Source organism: Vipera berus (genome assembly GCF_964194415.1).
Source record: "Vipera berus genome assembly, chromosome: 2".
Classification (NCBI taxonomy): Eukaryota; Metazoa; Chordata; class Lepidosauria; order Squamata; family Viperidae; genus Vipera; species Vipera berus.
Genome location: NC_138203.1, coordinates 171,869,342 through 171,882,123, shown reverse-complemented (window position 1 = coordinate 171,882,123; position 12,782 = coordinate 171,869,342). Strand labels below are relative to the sequence as shown.

Here is a 12,782-nt window from a genome sequence, read left to right as displayed (position 1 = left end):
GTAAAAATTGACACGCTGACTAAATTATAACGAGCAAATGCGGTTATACCTTTTACAGAATTGTAATTTTGGAATGCAAAGTAACGCTCTGTAGCTTTCCGCGTGAGAAGCGTAAACAATCGCTTCCGGGTTTCCACATTAAAAGGCAGATGAGCTTTCGCAGCCGATAAGGAGCCTATCTCTCCCTTTGGTTTTTTTTTTTTTGGTTAGATGTTAGTTGCCTTTGTCAGTGCCTTTTAAGATCGTCTTTTTCCTTTGGAGCAACAAAAATAGAACTTAAATTTGAATGGCTTACGGTACATGGGGTGGGAGGTAGAATCGATAACTGTTTCCGGGGCATTGACGGCCATTTTGTGGCGCTTAAATACTTGAGGAAGGGCGGCACCTCGTTCACTTGCTCGTGGCAGCAGTCGGAGATGGTCGCTTGCGAGCGAGCTCTCGTCTGTACGCCTCGCTGTTAAGTCGACGGCCAGGCTGTAGTAACGCGAGCCCAACGCAGCAGCCGTTTCTATATCCGTAGGGCCAGTTCGTCCGCTCCGCTTTTTTCCGTCTTTTTCAGCCCGACACCATGAGTTACGGGCGGCCGCCGCCAGACGTAGAAGGCATGACCTCCCTGAAGGTGGACAACCTGACATACCGTACTTCTCCAGACACACTTCGCCGCGTCTTCGAGAAGTACGGCCGCGTGGGGGACGTCTACATTCCCCGCGATCGCTACACCAAGGAGAGTCGCGGGTTCGCGTTCGTGCGTTTCCACGACAAGCGCGACGCCGAGGACGCTATGGACGCCATGGACGGAGCCGTGCTTGATGGGCGCGAATTGCGGGTCCAGATGGCCCGCTATGGCCGACCTCCGGATTCGCACCATAGCCGACGAGGGCCCCCTCCGCGCCGGTACGGAAGCGGCGGTTATGGACGTCGCAGTAGAAGGTGAGATTAGGAGACAGGGCCTGTCGAGCAAAAGAAGGTCGGTTCCTCCTCCTAGGAAAGTTTTTAAACCGGGATGTGGTATAAGGGAGGCAGAAAAAGGGCCCGGGCTAATAGGTTAAGCCTACTGGTTGGGGAGGGAAGGTCGGCGGGAAAGTGAGAATCACGTGATACTGAATGGGCGGCGGGTGGCCTCTTCAGCCGTTGGCTCTGAGCGAATTCCCGAAAGAGAGAGAGCTCGACTTCCTGGACATTTTCCAACCGCCCGTCTCTTTCTCTCTTCCACCCAGCCCCAGAAGGCGGCGTCGCAGCCGATCCCGAAGCAGGAGCCGATCCAGATCTCGTAGTAGATCGCGATACAGCCGCTCCAAATCGAGGTCCCGCACGCGATCCCGCTCTCGTTCTACTTCGAAGTCCAGATCGGCCAGGAGGTCGAAGTCCAAGTCTTCGTCTGTGTCCAGATCTCGTTCCCGATCAAGATCCAGGTCCAAATCCAGAAGCCCTCCACCTGTCTCTAAGAGGGAATCGAAATCAAGATCTCGGTCTAAGAGCCCTCCTAAATCTCCTGAAGAGGAAGGTGCTGTGTCATCTTAAAAAAAGGTAAAGTATCAGGTATTCTCCTGAACTTGCATGCTTTGCTGTAGGAAATTAGTAGGCACTGGGATCTGAAGCATTCTGGAGTAAGAAAATGGGGCACGTTCATTTCTAAAAAGGGTGTTTTAATTTACAGCTAATAAACATCTTCATGTTTTGTTGCAATTAATAGCTTGCTTTTTAATATCTATTGTTTGAGACGCATCCTATTTCTGAATTGACTATTTTCTTACTGTTCTTATCCAACATCTGCATTTTCCCCTTTAAAGCTGCGGTCTCCTGTTTGCTTAAAGAATATTGGCCAGTATTGCAGATTTTAACTGATTTGGCTGATCCTCCAGGGACCAGTTTCTGTGGGCGTGTATTGGAGCAGGTTTGTCTTTAAATGTTAAAGATACACTATCCTGTTAATCTGTTCGATGGATACAGTTCTCAAGAGCAGCAAACACTTTTAGAAATGAAATGCAAAAGTTGGTGGAAACCCGTGTCCTTGGTGCAATTGTGGGCTTATAATATGCTGGGTGGGAAAATGGATAGTGTGTCTTTAACCTCCCTCAAATTGTTTGGTCCTGTTTTTTCAGATGAAGGGGGCCTAGAACTGTTAAGGATAATGACCAATAACAAGATTTTGAATAAGGATAAATGCATAATTAATAAGATTCAGGTTGGATTTGGATTAGGGGTGGTTGTTAAAGAACGTGATGTGGTTAGTGCACATAGATTGGACCAGTTTTCCAAAACACTGGCTACATTGGTATCAATGCAGTAGTGGGAGGGAGATATTTTACTTGCTTGGAAACATGTTAAAACACCAATACAAGTAGGTACTTAAAAGTATCCATAAACTATAGATTGCATACAAGGAATACCCTAAGCATTTATCATTTTCAAATTTAGGTGCTGCAAACGGATGAGAAATCTACATAAAGGATGCCTTTGGAGGAGAAATGATCATCTGAATTTCCAGTCCTCTGGAGACTCCTGCACAAGCAACAGGCTGTTGAAAAGGTTATTTTGTAACACTTTGTCTAACTTTTTACTTTGTTTTGAGCCTCAAATGGCAGACTTTTACTTTTATGTGCCATTTTGTTGCTATTATTCAAATTTCTTGTAATTTAGTGATGTGAACGACTACAGATTTCATTATTGGCTTGGATATTTGAGGTAAAAACTTCATTTTTGTTCATATAGTGCTGACTTGTTTGCAAATTAAACTGATAATTAACTTGCAGCCTCAAGTTTAATATTAAATATGCAGCTGTAGTATGCTGAAAAGCTTTATGCTGTCCAGATGTTCAATTCTTGCCTTTGTTCCCCCAATTCCGATTTTTTAAAATTCAAGCACATATGCAAATACTTCAAGTCAAACATTAAACTTTGCAGCTGACAAATTAATTTGAAAGATTTTGTTTTTATCAGACAAAATTCTAATCTCTTCTCTTATGTATTTTTGTGCACTAGGCGCAGTTGTGTAGCAGTTGAGTAATGCTGGTTAGCTGTTAAGGTGGCGTGTTGCAGTGCAGAGTGCTTGGCTGTTTCCTGTTTTCTCCTGATTGCTCCTGTAAAGATGCCTTGTCGTGCAGAAACAAATGGCTGTCCAGTTAATTGTAATTGCCTGACAACTGCACTTCCAGTCACCCGGGCCTTGCATTAAAATAATGGAGCATACAGTGAGCACATCTAGCTGGTGATATACACACCTTATTTTTCCAGAATGGTAAATTAGACCATCTACATATGTGAACTTGCATATGAAAATGTAATGTTAAAGCATTTGATTCATTCCTTTTAAGTACTGATTTGGAGTATCTCTTAAAACATTCTGTATTATAACCTCTGTGTCTGTAGTTTAATAAAAGCAACACTTTTTTGGTGTTCAGGTTTTTTTTTTTAAACTGATGGTTTGAGTCAGTTTTGTCTGTTAGACTAGGACAGATCATATTAATTTGCAATTTAAATAACACTCATCCAGCAAATTCATTCCTATAAGTCCTATTTAATGGGACTTACTCCTATATAACAAAAGATTGTTTTTAAAACATTGTAGCCTCAAATCACATTTTTGGTATTCCTGTGAAATGCGTATATATCCTTAATTCAAAGGAAACATGCAGCAGAGTTAGTGTTGGCATGAACAATGAATAAAATTACTTTTTAAAAAATGCTGAGAAGCTGATTTGTATCCAGTGGTGGTCAGGCGACATGGAGCTATCAAATAAGCAATTGATACATTTTCATTAAAAATCCATTAGGAATGTTTCTAAGGTTTCAGTCCTTTATTTTTATTTTTTATTTTTTTTACTGATAACCATCATTTGAATAGTGTGCATCCCTGGAAGAGAAGATCCTGCAAGTTGTTCCTTGTTGGCTTCAAATGACTGCAATGGCACACATGTGCTTTCCATCTCCCATTTATATAGTAATCCTTCAATAGACCAGTTGGCACTGGGGAAAAAGCAAATAATTTTAAAAGCTTTGGGACAAGGTTGGATTTTCAATAGCATTTAGAAACTGAAAATTCTTAATAGCGAGCAACTTAGAGAGTTGGAATGAGCTAATTCTAGTGCCAAAGAACATAAATATGTGAAATCAGTGAGTAACTATACCTTCTGACTTGGTAAGTAGTCCAAAATTGGGCATGAGGGTTCCTTTCCATTAAATAGTGCACTGTACTTATAACATCTTCAAAGTCTTAAAAAAAGTGAACATTTTGGTATGATTAGAAATAAATTATATATTGCTTTTACATTTCTTCAGTCCTGTGATTTTTGACCTTTAACTGTATTTTTAATGTCAAATTTCCAGTTAGTCTTCCCTATCCAACCCTACAACACTGTTTATTACACTGAACACGCAAAAGGGATTTTCAAATGCAGGTTTACAAATTTGGGGCAAGTTTTCTTAAATCACAAAGCATTTACAGTTTATCTGTAAAATAACAGGGACCTGAAAGTACCATCATAAAGAAGCACTTTTTAAAAAATCTACCTGGTAACTTGCTCATCAAAATAAGGGACCATCTTCACTCCAGCATAGAGATGATAAAATTCTATTTTCCACCATATTTCTATGGCTTTAAAAACTAGCTTGGTGTCATGGTAAAAGTGCTGAATTACAAGTATTTGAAATAATTCAGATCCATCTTTTGCTTGCTGTGGTATTGAAGCCAAATGTGGAATAAGTAGAGGAAAGAGTACTATGTGCACACTATAACTAAGCAAGCAAAGTTGGCTTCATAAAATTTAAACTGCAAGTTATCCCATTTTCAAATTTTACCAGTAGTAACAGGACATATAATTTATGCTGTAAATCCTTGAATAGTAATTGAAGTTATAAATGACAGCACAAAGATTTCTAAAAGCAACATCCTCTTAGAATTGCATACCCTTTTAAAATCGAGCAATTTGTTTCCCCGTTAGCTTAGTAGTTGGTATAAGTAGGAACTACAAAGTCTAGAGTTTACAAAAAATAGTTTTTTTCATTGCCATTATTCACACACCTAGAATAGTTCCGACAATGAATATTAAGAGAGACCACTTGCCTTCTGGTTCAAAAAATACATCGGATCCCAAAATAAGGTCAACTGGGGTTAAGGTCAATAGACTGGGTGATACATGACCCCAGGTAAGTCCTATGACACACAGCCCAGAGAGGTTATTCATCTGGCAGCTTCTTTTGCAGTTGTCCAAACACTCAGAGAACTCTGCATTATCTGATAATGTTACTTGTGCTCCACATTTTGCTGCCACTATTCCAGGTAGGCTTACGCCTGCTCCAATCTGAACAAAATAAAACCTAATTTGTGACAACTAATACAAAGCACATTCATAGAATGTATTCAAATTGATTCCCCACCCACCTACGTTTGTTAGAATTGTCAAATGACATTACTAAGTTTTTGAAAATGTTTGCATTCTAAATAAGAGGTCAAATTGCTTTTAATTATTCAAAAGAAAAACTTGGGCTAGAAAATACAACTTTATATCTGATACGCAGATTAATCTATCCAAGCCATTCAGGATCAGCATGAATGGTATATGGTTGAGATGGACAGTCCAAATTTCATGGTGATAACAGCCACTTAACATTTGGTCTGTTCTAGACTTCCAGTTTGTCACGCAGCTGCTATGGACGGCTGGGAGACTTGTTCTCCCCTGTCCAGTTTTGCATCACTGGGGGGCCCTGAAAAGGGCCAAAAGTCGCTCTGAAGAGACGACCAGCAAGGAGGGCTGCTTGCTGGATCGCAGGAGAGCCGCAACTCTCCCATTAGACCTGCCATTATGGCTTTTCCCTAGGCTGTGAACAGCCAAAGTCATATTTTCCACCAGGCAACTCTTAAAGCAGCGCAGAAGAGACTGGGTGATATCTACCTCTTTTACACCCTAATTACTTTCTGTACCTCCTTAAGCTGCTAAGCATTTTCTCCCCTGCGGTGAGGGAAGGGGGACTTCTGCCCTCCCTCCAGAAAGAGGGGTGACTAAATACCCAAATACCAGGTGCATATTAAACGTTGAAAAAGTAACTGGATCCCAATTGGAACTTTATTTCTCAAAGCATGTGGATTGAAAGTTTTTTTATATCCTATTTTTCATTGTCTACTTGTGTTGTAAATCTGGATTCTTATGAAAAAAATTAAGAAAAACTGAAAAGATTAAGACAACTTTGGGACTCAAAGGGAAACTTTAAGAGGGGCCTGGCTGACTGTCCAGGGAAATAAATAAGATACATAACATTGAGAGCTTTGAAACAACAGCTGTGAAAGGCTTTGTGTTCCCTATCTAGAAAAAAAACTGTAAAGTCTCTGTAAAGTCTTCAGTTTAAAATACTAACATGGAAGAAGACCAGGAACAAACAATATTTATAGATGATGATCAACAAACTCTTGCTATGTTGAAAACAATCCAAATTCTTACCACAATCAATGAAATACTAAGAGGCTATGTGAAGGAACAAGAAGACAGCCCAGATATTGAAAGCCCAAACTTTGACCACAATTAAAGAATCATCTATACAAAATACAATAGAAAAAATGAAACATTCAAGTACCAAGACAATTAAACAAATATTGATATTTGAAAATCCAGAAAAGACTGACAACTTGGAAAAAGGAAAAGGTTTCTTATACAACTCAGAAGGAACTAGAGGATCTAGAAAAAGAACAGTTGGATAAGAAGACAATTCAGAACAACTACGTCGATGAAGAATAAAGAGACGACCCATTAGACCTACAAGTCCTCTCAAAAAAATGGCGATCGGAAGGTTTTGCCAATATCAATTAATATACATGATATTACAAGGAGATTGGTTCGATGACCCAAAAACAAGGACATGGAAGATGATTTGGCAAAGGAAAAAAGGTAGAATAAGATTCAAGAAGAATGGAGTTTCGACCATCTTATTGAAATCTGAAACAGAATGTACTTAAATAGATAAGGTGTGTATGTTGAACACAAGACATTGTTATGAACTGAGATAAAGAAAAAAATGGCCATTAAAATTTAGCAGTATAAATACTAATAGCTAATTTCAATACTGATTTGTGCATAAAGGTCATGTAAAGGTGAATAATGTAGATAAGCTAAAAACTTATTGTTGAAAGTAAAAAATAGGTCTATATGGAATGTTAAAAACAAAAATTATCAGTTTAAGCAAGAGATAGTAGATATAAAGAGGAAGAGAGGAAGCATTAAACATTGAAATAAAAATAAATTTTGATTACTACTTAAAAACAAAACTGAAAATTAGCAAAAAGGAAGGATATATTGTATCCTTGTTGACATAGGGTGAGAAGTTAAGTAAACAGGATGTGTATTTTGAATATTAATTTTGTGAGAAATGGTGATAGATGAATTGGGAGTATACTAAAAATCTTATGAATGATAAATATCAAACGTTAAATCTAAATGTTAGTGGAAATTAAAATTGAAAAATCTATTAGGTCATTGATTGTCTAAAAGATTGTATGTTAAAACAATTAGAATAAGTGTAAACTAAAAACTATGAATATATTTAAGAAAGTTATTTTCTATGTGATGGATAGGATAAAACTTGTATTTTAATTTACAAATAAAGGGAAAAAGAGAGGAAATATTTATGGTAGCAATTTGAAATCTGTACTAATGATATCTGTATGTAATTGAATTACTACTACCCAGCCACCACGTTGCTTTTCAAATATGTGAATATAATATTAGAAAATCAATACAATTTGTAAAAAAAAACCATTTGCTCTGTTGTAAAATATCTGAGAAATTACAAATTTGAGGCAGGTTTTAATATTTTCAGATTCCTATATTCTTTTGATCTTTATACTTGCTATCATAGAAAGTGATAGCTGGACAACAGAAATAGATTCTTCATGCCTTTATTGCATTGGAAAGTAAGTTATTACTTAATATTGTAGATTGAAAAAGTTGCTTAGAAATAACTTAATTCCAATCATAGAAGACAAGATAGGCACAATGAAATGCAATCTTATTTTGAAACTTACATATAAACGTTTTTATATACTTACATATGTACGTATGTGTATATGAGATATTGTGTGTTCTGTTTCTCTTTCTGCACACACAAAAATAGCCATTTGTTTAACACTGATTCAGAGTTACTATGGTTGAGTTGAGTTTAATTGAACTGAATACTTCAGTTGGCCAAGTGTGATTAGACACACAAGGAATTTATCTCCGATACGGAAGCACTCAGTGTACATTGCAAAGCAACAGAACAATACCAATAAAAGGGAGAGAAAAGAGGATAATAAGGATGAATAATAATACTACAACCACACTACATAAACATTAGCACTGTGAAAATTAGGTGTTCAGCAGAGTGATGGCACGAGGGGGAAAAAACTCCCGAGTAGCTGTTTTGGCATACAGTGTCCTATAGCACAGTCCAAGAGAAGAAACTGAAACAAGTGACTTTACAACTACACCACCCTACAGTCAAGCAATTCGGGTGTTAGCAACTAGCTTGCATTTATGAAGGATGCAGCATCTTATTGGTCACAAGATCTCTTATTGGTCACAAGATCACTTAGTGACTGCTTTGCTTATTGACCAATTTGCCAGTCCCCAACTATGGTTGCTAAACAAGGATTACCAGTAGTAAAATTTTTGCATCATATATTTTGGTGTAAATACAAGAATGTTACTGTTGATGAATAATCCTTCCATATAATTTTCATCTAACCATTCACATTTCATTTATCTAATTTATAATCCTTGTTTCTCTGTTCCCTCCAAAAAAAAGATCTATGGGTGAATGTACAATATTCATCCCAAGTTAATCCAACTGAACTTTTTTTCCCTTCATGTTTAAGGCTCTAATTCCATGATAGCTGAATGAAAATAATGTGACATTTACCTCTAGTATTCTTTTGCCACAGACAAGTCTTCTATGAAACCAGATATACTGGGCCAAAACTACTGCGCAAGGCCAAACATACATACCATACTGAGGATCAAGAACCTAAAAAAAGATTGTGTTGAAAAATAAGATAGCATTAAAAGAATTTTTAAAATATTTAAATTATATATAGCTTTTTCCTGTTTTCTTAGGCTTCAAGTAGTTTCTAAAATAATTCTATTAATACTATTAATGTACTAGATGTCAAAAGGCTGTCTTATATTGTCTGTGCAAAAACATTTCAATGTTTGCAGCACTGACACTAGAACTGCATACAAATCGCAGGTCAAAGAAAGCTGGTATCTACTTGTATATTTGGAACAATGAACATGCTGTATATTTTCTACTAGGTATCTGTTGAAAGAATTATTACTCATTGGAACACTTATATTTTGTAATCAATCTTTTCAAGATCGATTGAGACTATTTATGCAGCTATATATCTAAGCAGGGCTTTTTTTGTCATAGAACACCCAGAACGGAGTTCCGACACCTTCTTTGGATGGAACCTTGTAGGGTAGGCAAGGCAGGTTGTGTGACATGTGTGAGTTCTGGCACTTTTTTTTTTACAAAAAAACCACTGTATCTAAGTACAATGAAATCAAATCAAATCCAGCACGTGAGCCTATTAAAAAAATGCAGACAGATATACTTCCTCCTTCAAATCTTAGTGTATGGTTATAGGTTCACCCAGAAAGGACACCAAAGTTACTGTTTTATATTTGTGTGTGTGTGTGTGTGTGTGTATTGCCTAACAATTGACAAAAGAAATTTACACTAAACTTCTTAACCACTTCTATTTAGAAGCAAATAAACCATGTTTTTCTATCTGCCTAATCTTATTCAAGGCTTACAAAGACAGATACCAGTTCAGAATATGACTTTATGATAGATTCGATTTAGCTTTGGAAGAATGTAACATACGTAGTTACAAGAATGCCTGTTTTAATACAAATCATGGAACTGACATATTGCAGCGGTCAACATAATGATTTTAAATGTATTTAAATGCCTTCTGCTCTCATTACATCAAAGTACAGCTAATTTCAAAAGAAAAAAAACATTACAGAAACGTCTGTTATATTCAGGGATTAATCTATAAAGTCAGGAAGCCAAATTATAAAGCATTAAGAGAGCAATATATATACATTGTTTCCTGCACACAAAGTGGCACACATTTCCCTATTAAAAAGTCAAATGTCAAAATATTATGAAGCTTTAACCCAACTAGGCATATCACTGAAATAAGACATGCTTGTGTACACAAAAATAAATTTGAGCATTAAGATTTTTTAAATTTTAACAAGAATTTTTAAATTCTTAAACCTAAGAAATTGTTGTACCCATTATTGAAAACATTCTTCACTCATTGATTTGTTGATCCTTACTTCAGTAATTCATAAATAAAGGCTATCAGGATAAGGCCTGAAGTCTCTTCAGGATTTATCAGACCACTAACAAGTGATAAAAATTGGGAAGTGATTCAATATAATTAACTATACCAAATGTAACTTTGAAATATTCTGGTAGCATGTTAATAAATAAATCTGCAATCCTATGATCACTTGAAAATATGCCTCATTGCAGTCTAAAAGCTTTACGTTGAAGAAGCATATAGGGTACCATACTGTTTCTATTGTCAGATTTGTATTTGAAACAGAAGAGTCCTTTACTGACATTTTAAATTTGCCATCTCACTTGCAGAAATAAACAATTTAAGTTTTAATTTAAACTCATCAAACTAGAACATGGACCCACTTTAGAAAAGTTGTAGGATGAAAACTTAAAAGAAACAGTGTCCATCAAACTATTTTAAACCAATTTTCAGTACAGCATCTGTACCTAGAAAAAATACTTCAAAATTATTCAAGAGCAATTTCTGTGAAATGCAAAGTTGTTAGATTATGTTTCAAGGTCCTGAGGTTGAAACCTTATTCAGCAAATAAGAAGATCTGGATAGGTGGATAATGCCAAATACAGTCTGAACATATGGCTGACTGGGTGACAAACCATAATCATAAAAATAGTACCTCAGGAATCATCACCACCAACTCCCGGGGGTGGTCATCCCAGTCTCCCTTTTCCTGATCCCTTCCAAACCGGTATTCCTTCACAGTCAAGTTGGACGCTATCTCGCACATGCCGGGTTTGGCAAAGGATCAATAGGACCCGATTGGCCATCCGCAGTCAGGCTCTTCCAGCACGTCTGCAGACGAGACAGCCAATTAACGTCTATTTCTAGTAAGGGTGGAATTATGAAAACAAGTATGGCGCCAACAGAGTTACCTTCCTTTTCCACTTTATCTGCAGTCAGCAGGATGTTTTTACGTCTCTCTCACGTAAAAATGGTTTATTCCTGCAGGGTAAATTGACCCTATTGAGAAATGTTAATAGAGCTTAATTTCACACTTTGGGACTCTTTACAGAGAGCTGAAGAAGCTTCTTGGATGAGAAGAGAAACGTCTTCAAAGAAAAACAAAGAAAGTCCAGTTGCCTTGTGAAAAAGCACCTTTGGAATAACTATGACCTGGATGACTGAGAATCTCCATAGAGACTCTTTACAGAGCAATCCATTGAGGCCACTTGAACTTAATTGCAAGCTAGTGTAATCTGAATTTCATATAATTATATTTAAAAATCAAGAGTCCCGTATTCCACTAAACCAGTTTTTTTTTTAAAAAAATCTACACTAGGGGGTTTTCAAACTTGGCCCTTTTATGACTTGTGGACTTCAGCGTGCCTGGCTGAGGAATTCTGGAAGTTGAAGTGCACAAGTCATAAAAGGGCCAGTTTTGAAGACCCCTGTTCTACACCGATTTCTAGACTCGAAACGGCGCCTCCCTGTTGCACGAACGAACTTCTCTCTGCAGTTCGAAACCACCGTCCTTCAGCGTGCGCTGCTAACCCGAAATAAACGTTCAATATGTCAGTCAAGCTGCTGTTTATGCACACGACCTTGGAATTAAACCCGTGGAACAGAATATAGCTTCTTCTGAAAGTGAACGAAAATATCATTACTTGAAAGAGCCCTCCCAACGGGCACCCCCTTCCACCCAGGCTGACCAACATTTATTTATTTATTTATTGATGGGATTTATATCCCGCCCTATCTCCCGAAGGACTCAGGGCGGCTAACAATAAAACATATAATAAGTACATAAATCAAGATAAAATGAAATTGAGAACATCAGTGCAATAAAAAATTAGAGAACTTAAAAATGAATTAAAAATACTAAATATAAATTAATTAAAATGCCTGTCAGTCTAGGTCAGCTTGGTGGAACAGGTGTGTTTTGAGGCCGCGGCGAAAGGATTGGAAGTTTTGGGCTATCCGAAGCTCAGGGGGGAGCTGATTCCATAGGGTTGGTGCTCCCATAGAGAAGGCGCTCCCCCTGGGGGTCGCCAGCCGACATTGCCTAGCTGACGGTACCCTGAGGAGGCCTTCTCTGTGTGAGCGTACTGGACGATGGGAATTTGTTCCCGGCAGCAGATGGTCCTGCAAGTATCCCGGACCTAAGCCATGTAGGGCTTTAAAGGTAAGTACCAGCACCTTAAATCTCACCCGGAGGGCAACTGGTAACCAATGCAGCTCACGCAGGAGGGGTCTAATTTGGGAGTATCGGGGAGCTCCCATCACAACCCGTGCAGCTGCATTCTGCACCAGCTGAAGCCTCTCAAATGCAGCTACCCTGCAAAAATCCGATCCTCGCTTCGGCCTTTATTCCCTCTCTTCACCTGCCTTCCTGGACTACAAAGCACCCGCCAACCCACCTCGCAGCCCAGCAGCCCTAATTCGGCGCTTTGCTGAGAGCCCGCCCCCGCCCTTCGCGTTGCGCAACAGCGACGCCTCTCGG

The 12,782-nt window shown here is 38.1% G+C and overlaps 2 protein-coding genes across 12 annotated transcripts; one reads left to right on the top strand and one right to left on the bottom strand.

The window, feature by feature from the left end:
• Positions 1-3,420, top strand: SRSF2 (serine and arginine rich splicing factor 2). 10 transcript variants are annotated; one of them, XR_014025480.1, is made up of 5 exons: positions 1-930; positions 1,218-1,527; positions 1,791-1,894; positions 2,419-2,529; positions 2,983-3,420. XR_014025480.1 is itself a non-coding variant. In XM_081320415.1 (3 exons), exons 1-2 carry the CDS (start codon positions 569-571, stop codon positions 1,519-1,521), a joined length of 666 nt encoding a protein of 221 aa, XP_081176541.1. In that variant the 5' UTR covers positions 1-568; the 3' UTR covers positions 1,522-1,527; positions 2,419-3,420. The 10 variants fall into 10 exon arrangements, 2 of the variants coding, with proteins under 2 accessions (XP_081176541.1, XP_081176540.1); XR_014025481.1 differs by having other exon boundaries at positions 2,641-3,420; XR_014025484.1 differs by adding an exon at positions 2,641-2,685 and having other exon boundaries at positions 1,791-2,529.
• Positions 3,421-3,774: 354 nt separating this feature from the next.
• METTL23 (methyltransferase 23, arginine) lies at positions 3,775-12,740 on the bottom strand. Of its 2 annotated transcripts, none has more exons than XM_081320413.1 (7): positions 12,700-12,740; positions 11,215-11,302; positions 10,959-11,134; positions 8,887-8,991; positions 5,063-5,300; positions 4,128-4,212; positions 3,775-3,966 (listed from the first exon to the last, which is right to left on the bottom strand). In XM_081320413.1, exons 3-7 carry the CDS (start codon positions 11,067-11,069, stop codon positions 3,804-3,806), a joined length of 702 nt encoding a protein of 233 aa, XP_081176539.1. In that variant the 5' UTR covers positions 11,070-11,134; positions 11,215-11,302; positions 12,700-12,740; the 3' UTR covers positions 3,775-3,803. The 2 variants fall into 2 exon arrangements, with proteins under 2 accessions (XP_081176539.1, XP_081176538.1); XM_081320412.1 differs by lacking the exon at positions 12,700-12,740 and adding an exon at positions 11,787-11,890.
• Positions 12,741-12,782: the final 42 nt, after the last annotated feature.

Excerpts from the sequence above, each read along its gene's own strand:
- SRSF2 (XM_081320415.1), top strand. The coding sequence starts at position 569 with ATGAGTTACGGGCGGCCGCCGCCAGACGTAGAAGGCATGACCTCCCTG. Across the intron at positions 931-1,217 it reads TATGGACGTCGCAGTAGAAG|CCCCAGAAGGCGGCGTCGCA; the intron begins GTGAGATTAGGA and ends TCTTCCACCCAG.
- METTL23 (XM_081320413.1), bottom strand. The coding sequence starts at position 11,069 with ATGTGCGAGATAGCGTCCAACTTGACTGTGAAGGAATACCGGTTTGGA. Across the intron at positions 5,301-8,886 it reads GTGGCAAAAGAATACTAGAG|ATTGGAGCAGGCGTAAGCCT; the intron begins GTAAATGTCACA and ends TATTTTGTTCAG. Across the intron at positions 4,213-5,062 it reads TGTATTTTTTGAACCAGAAG|ACTTTGAAGATGTTATAAGT; the intron begins GCAAGTGGTCTC and ends ACTTTTTTTAAG.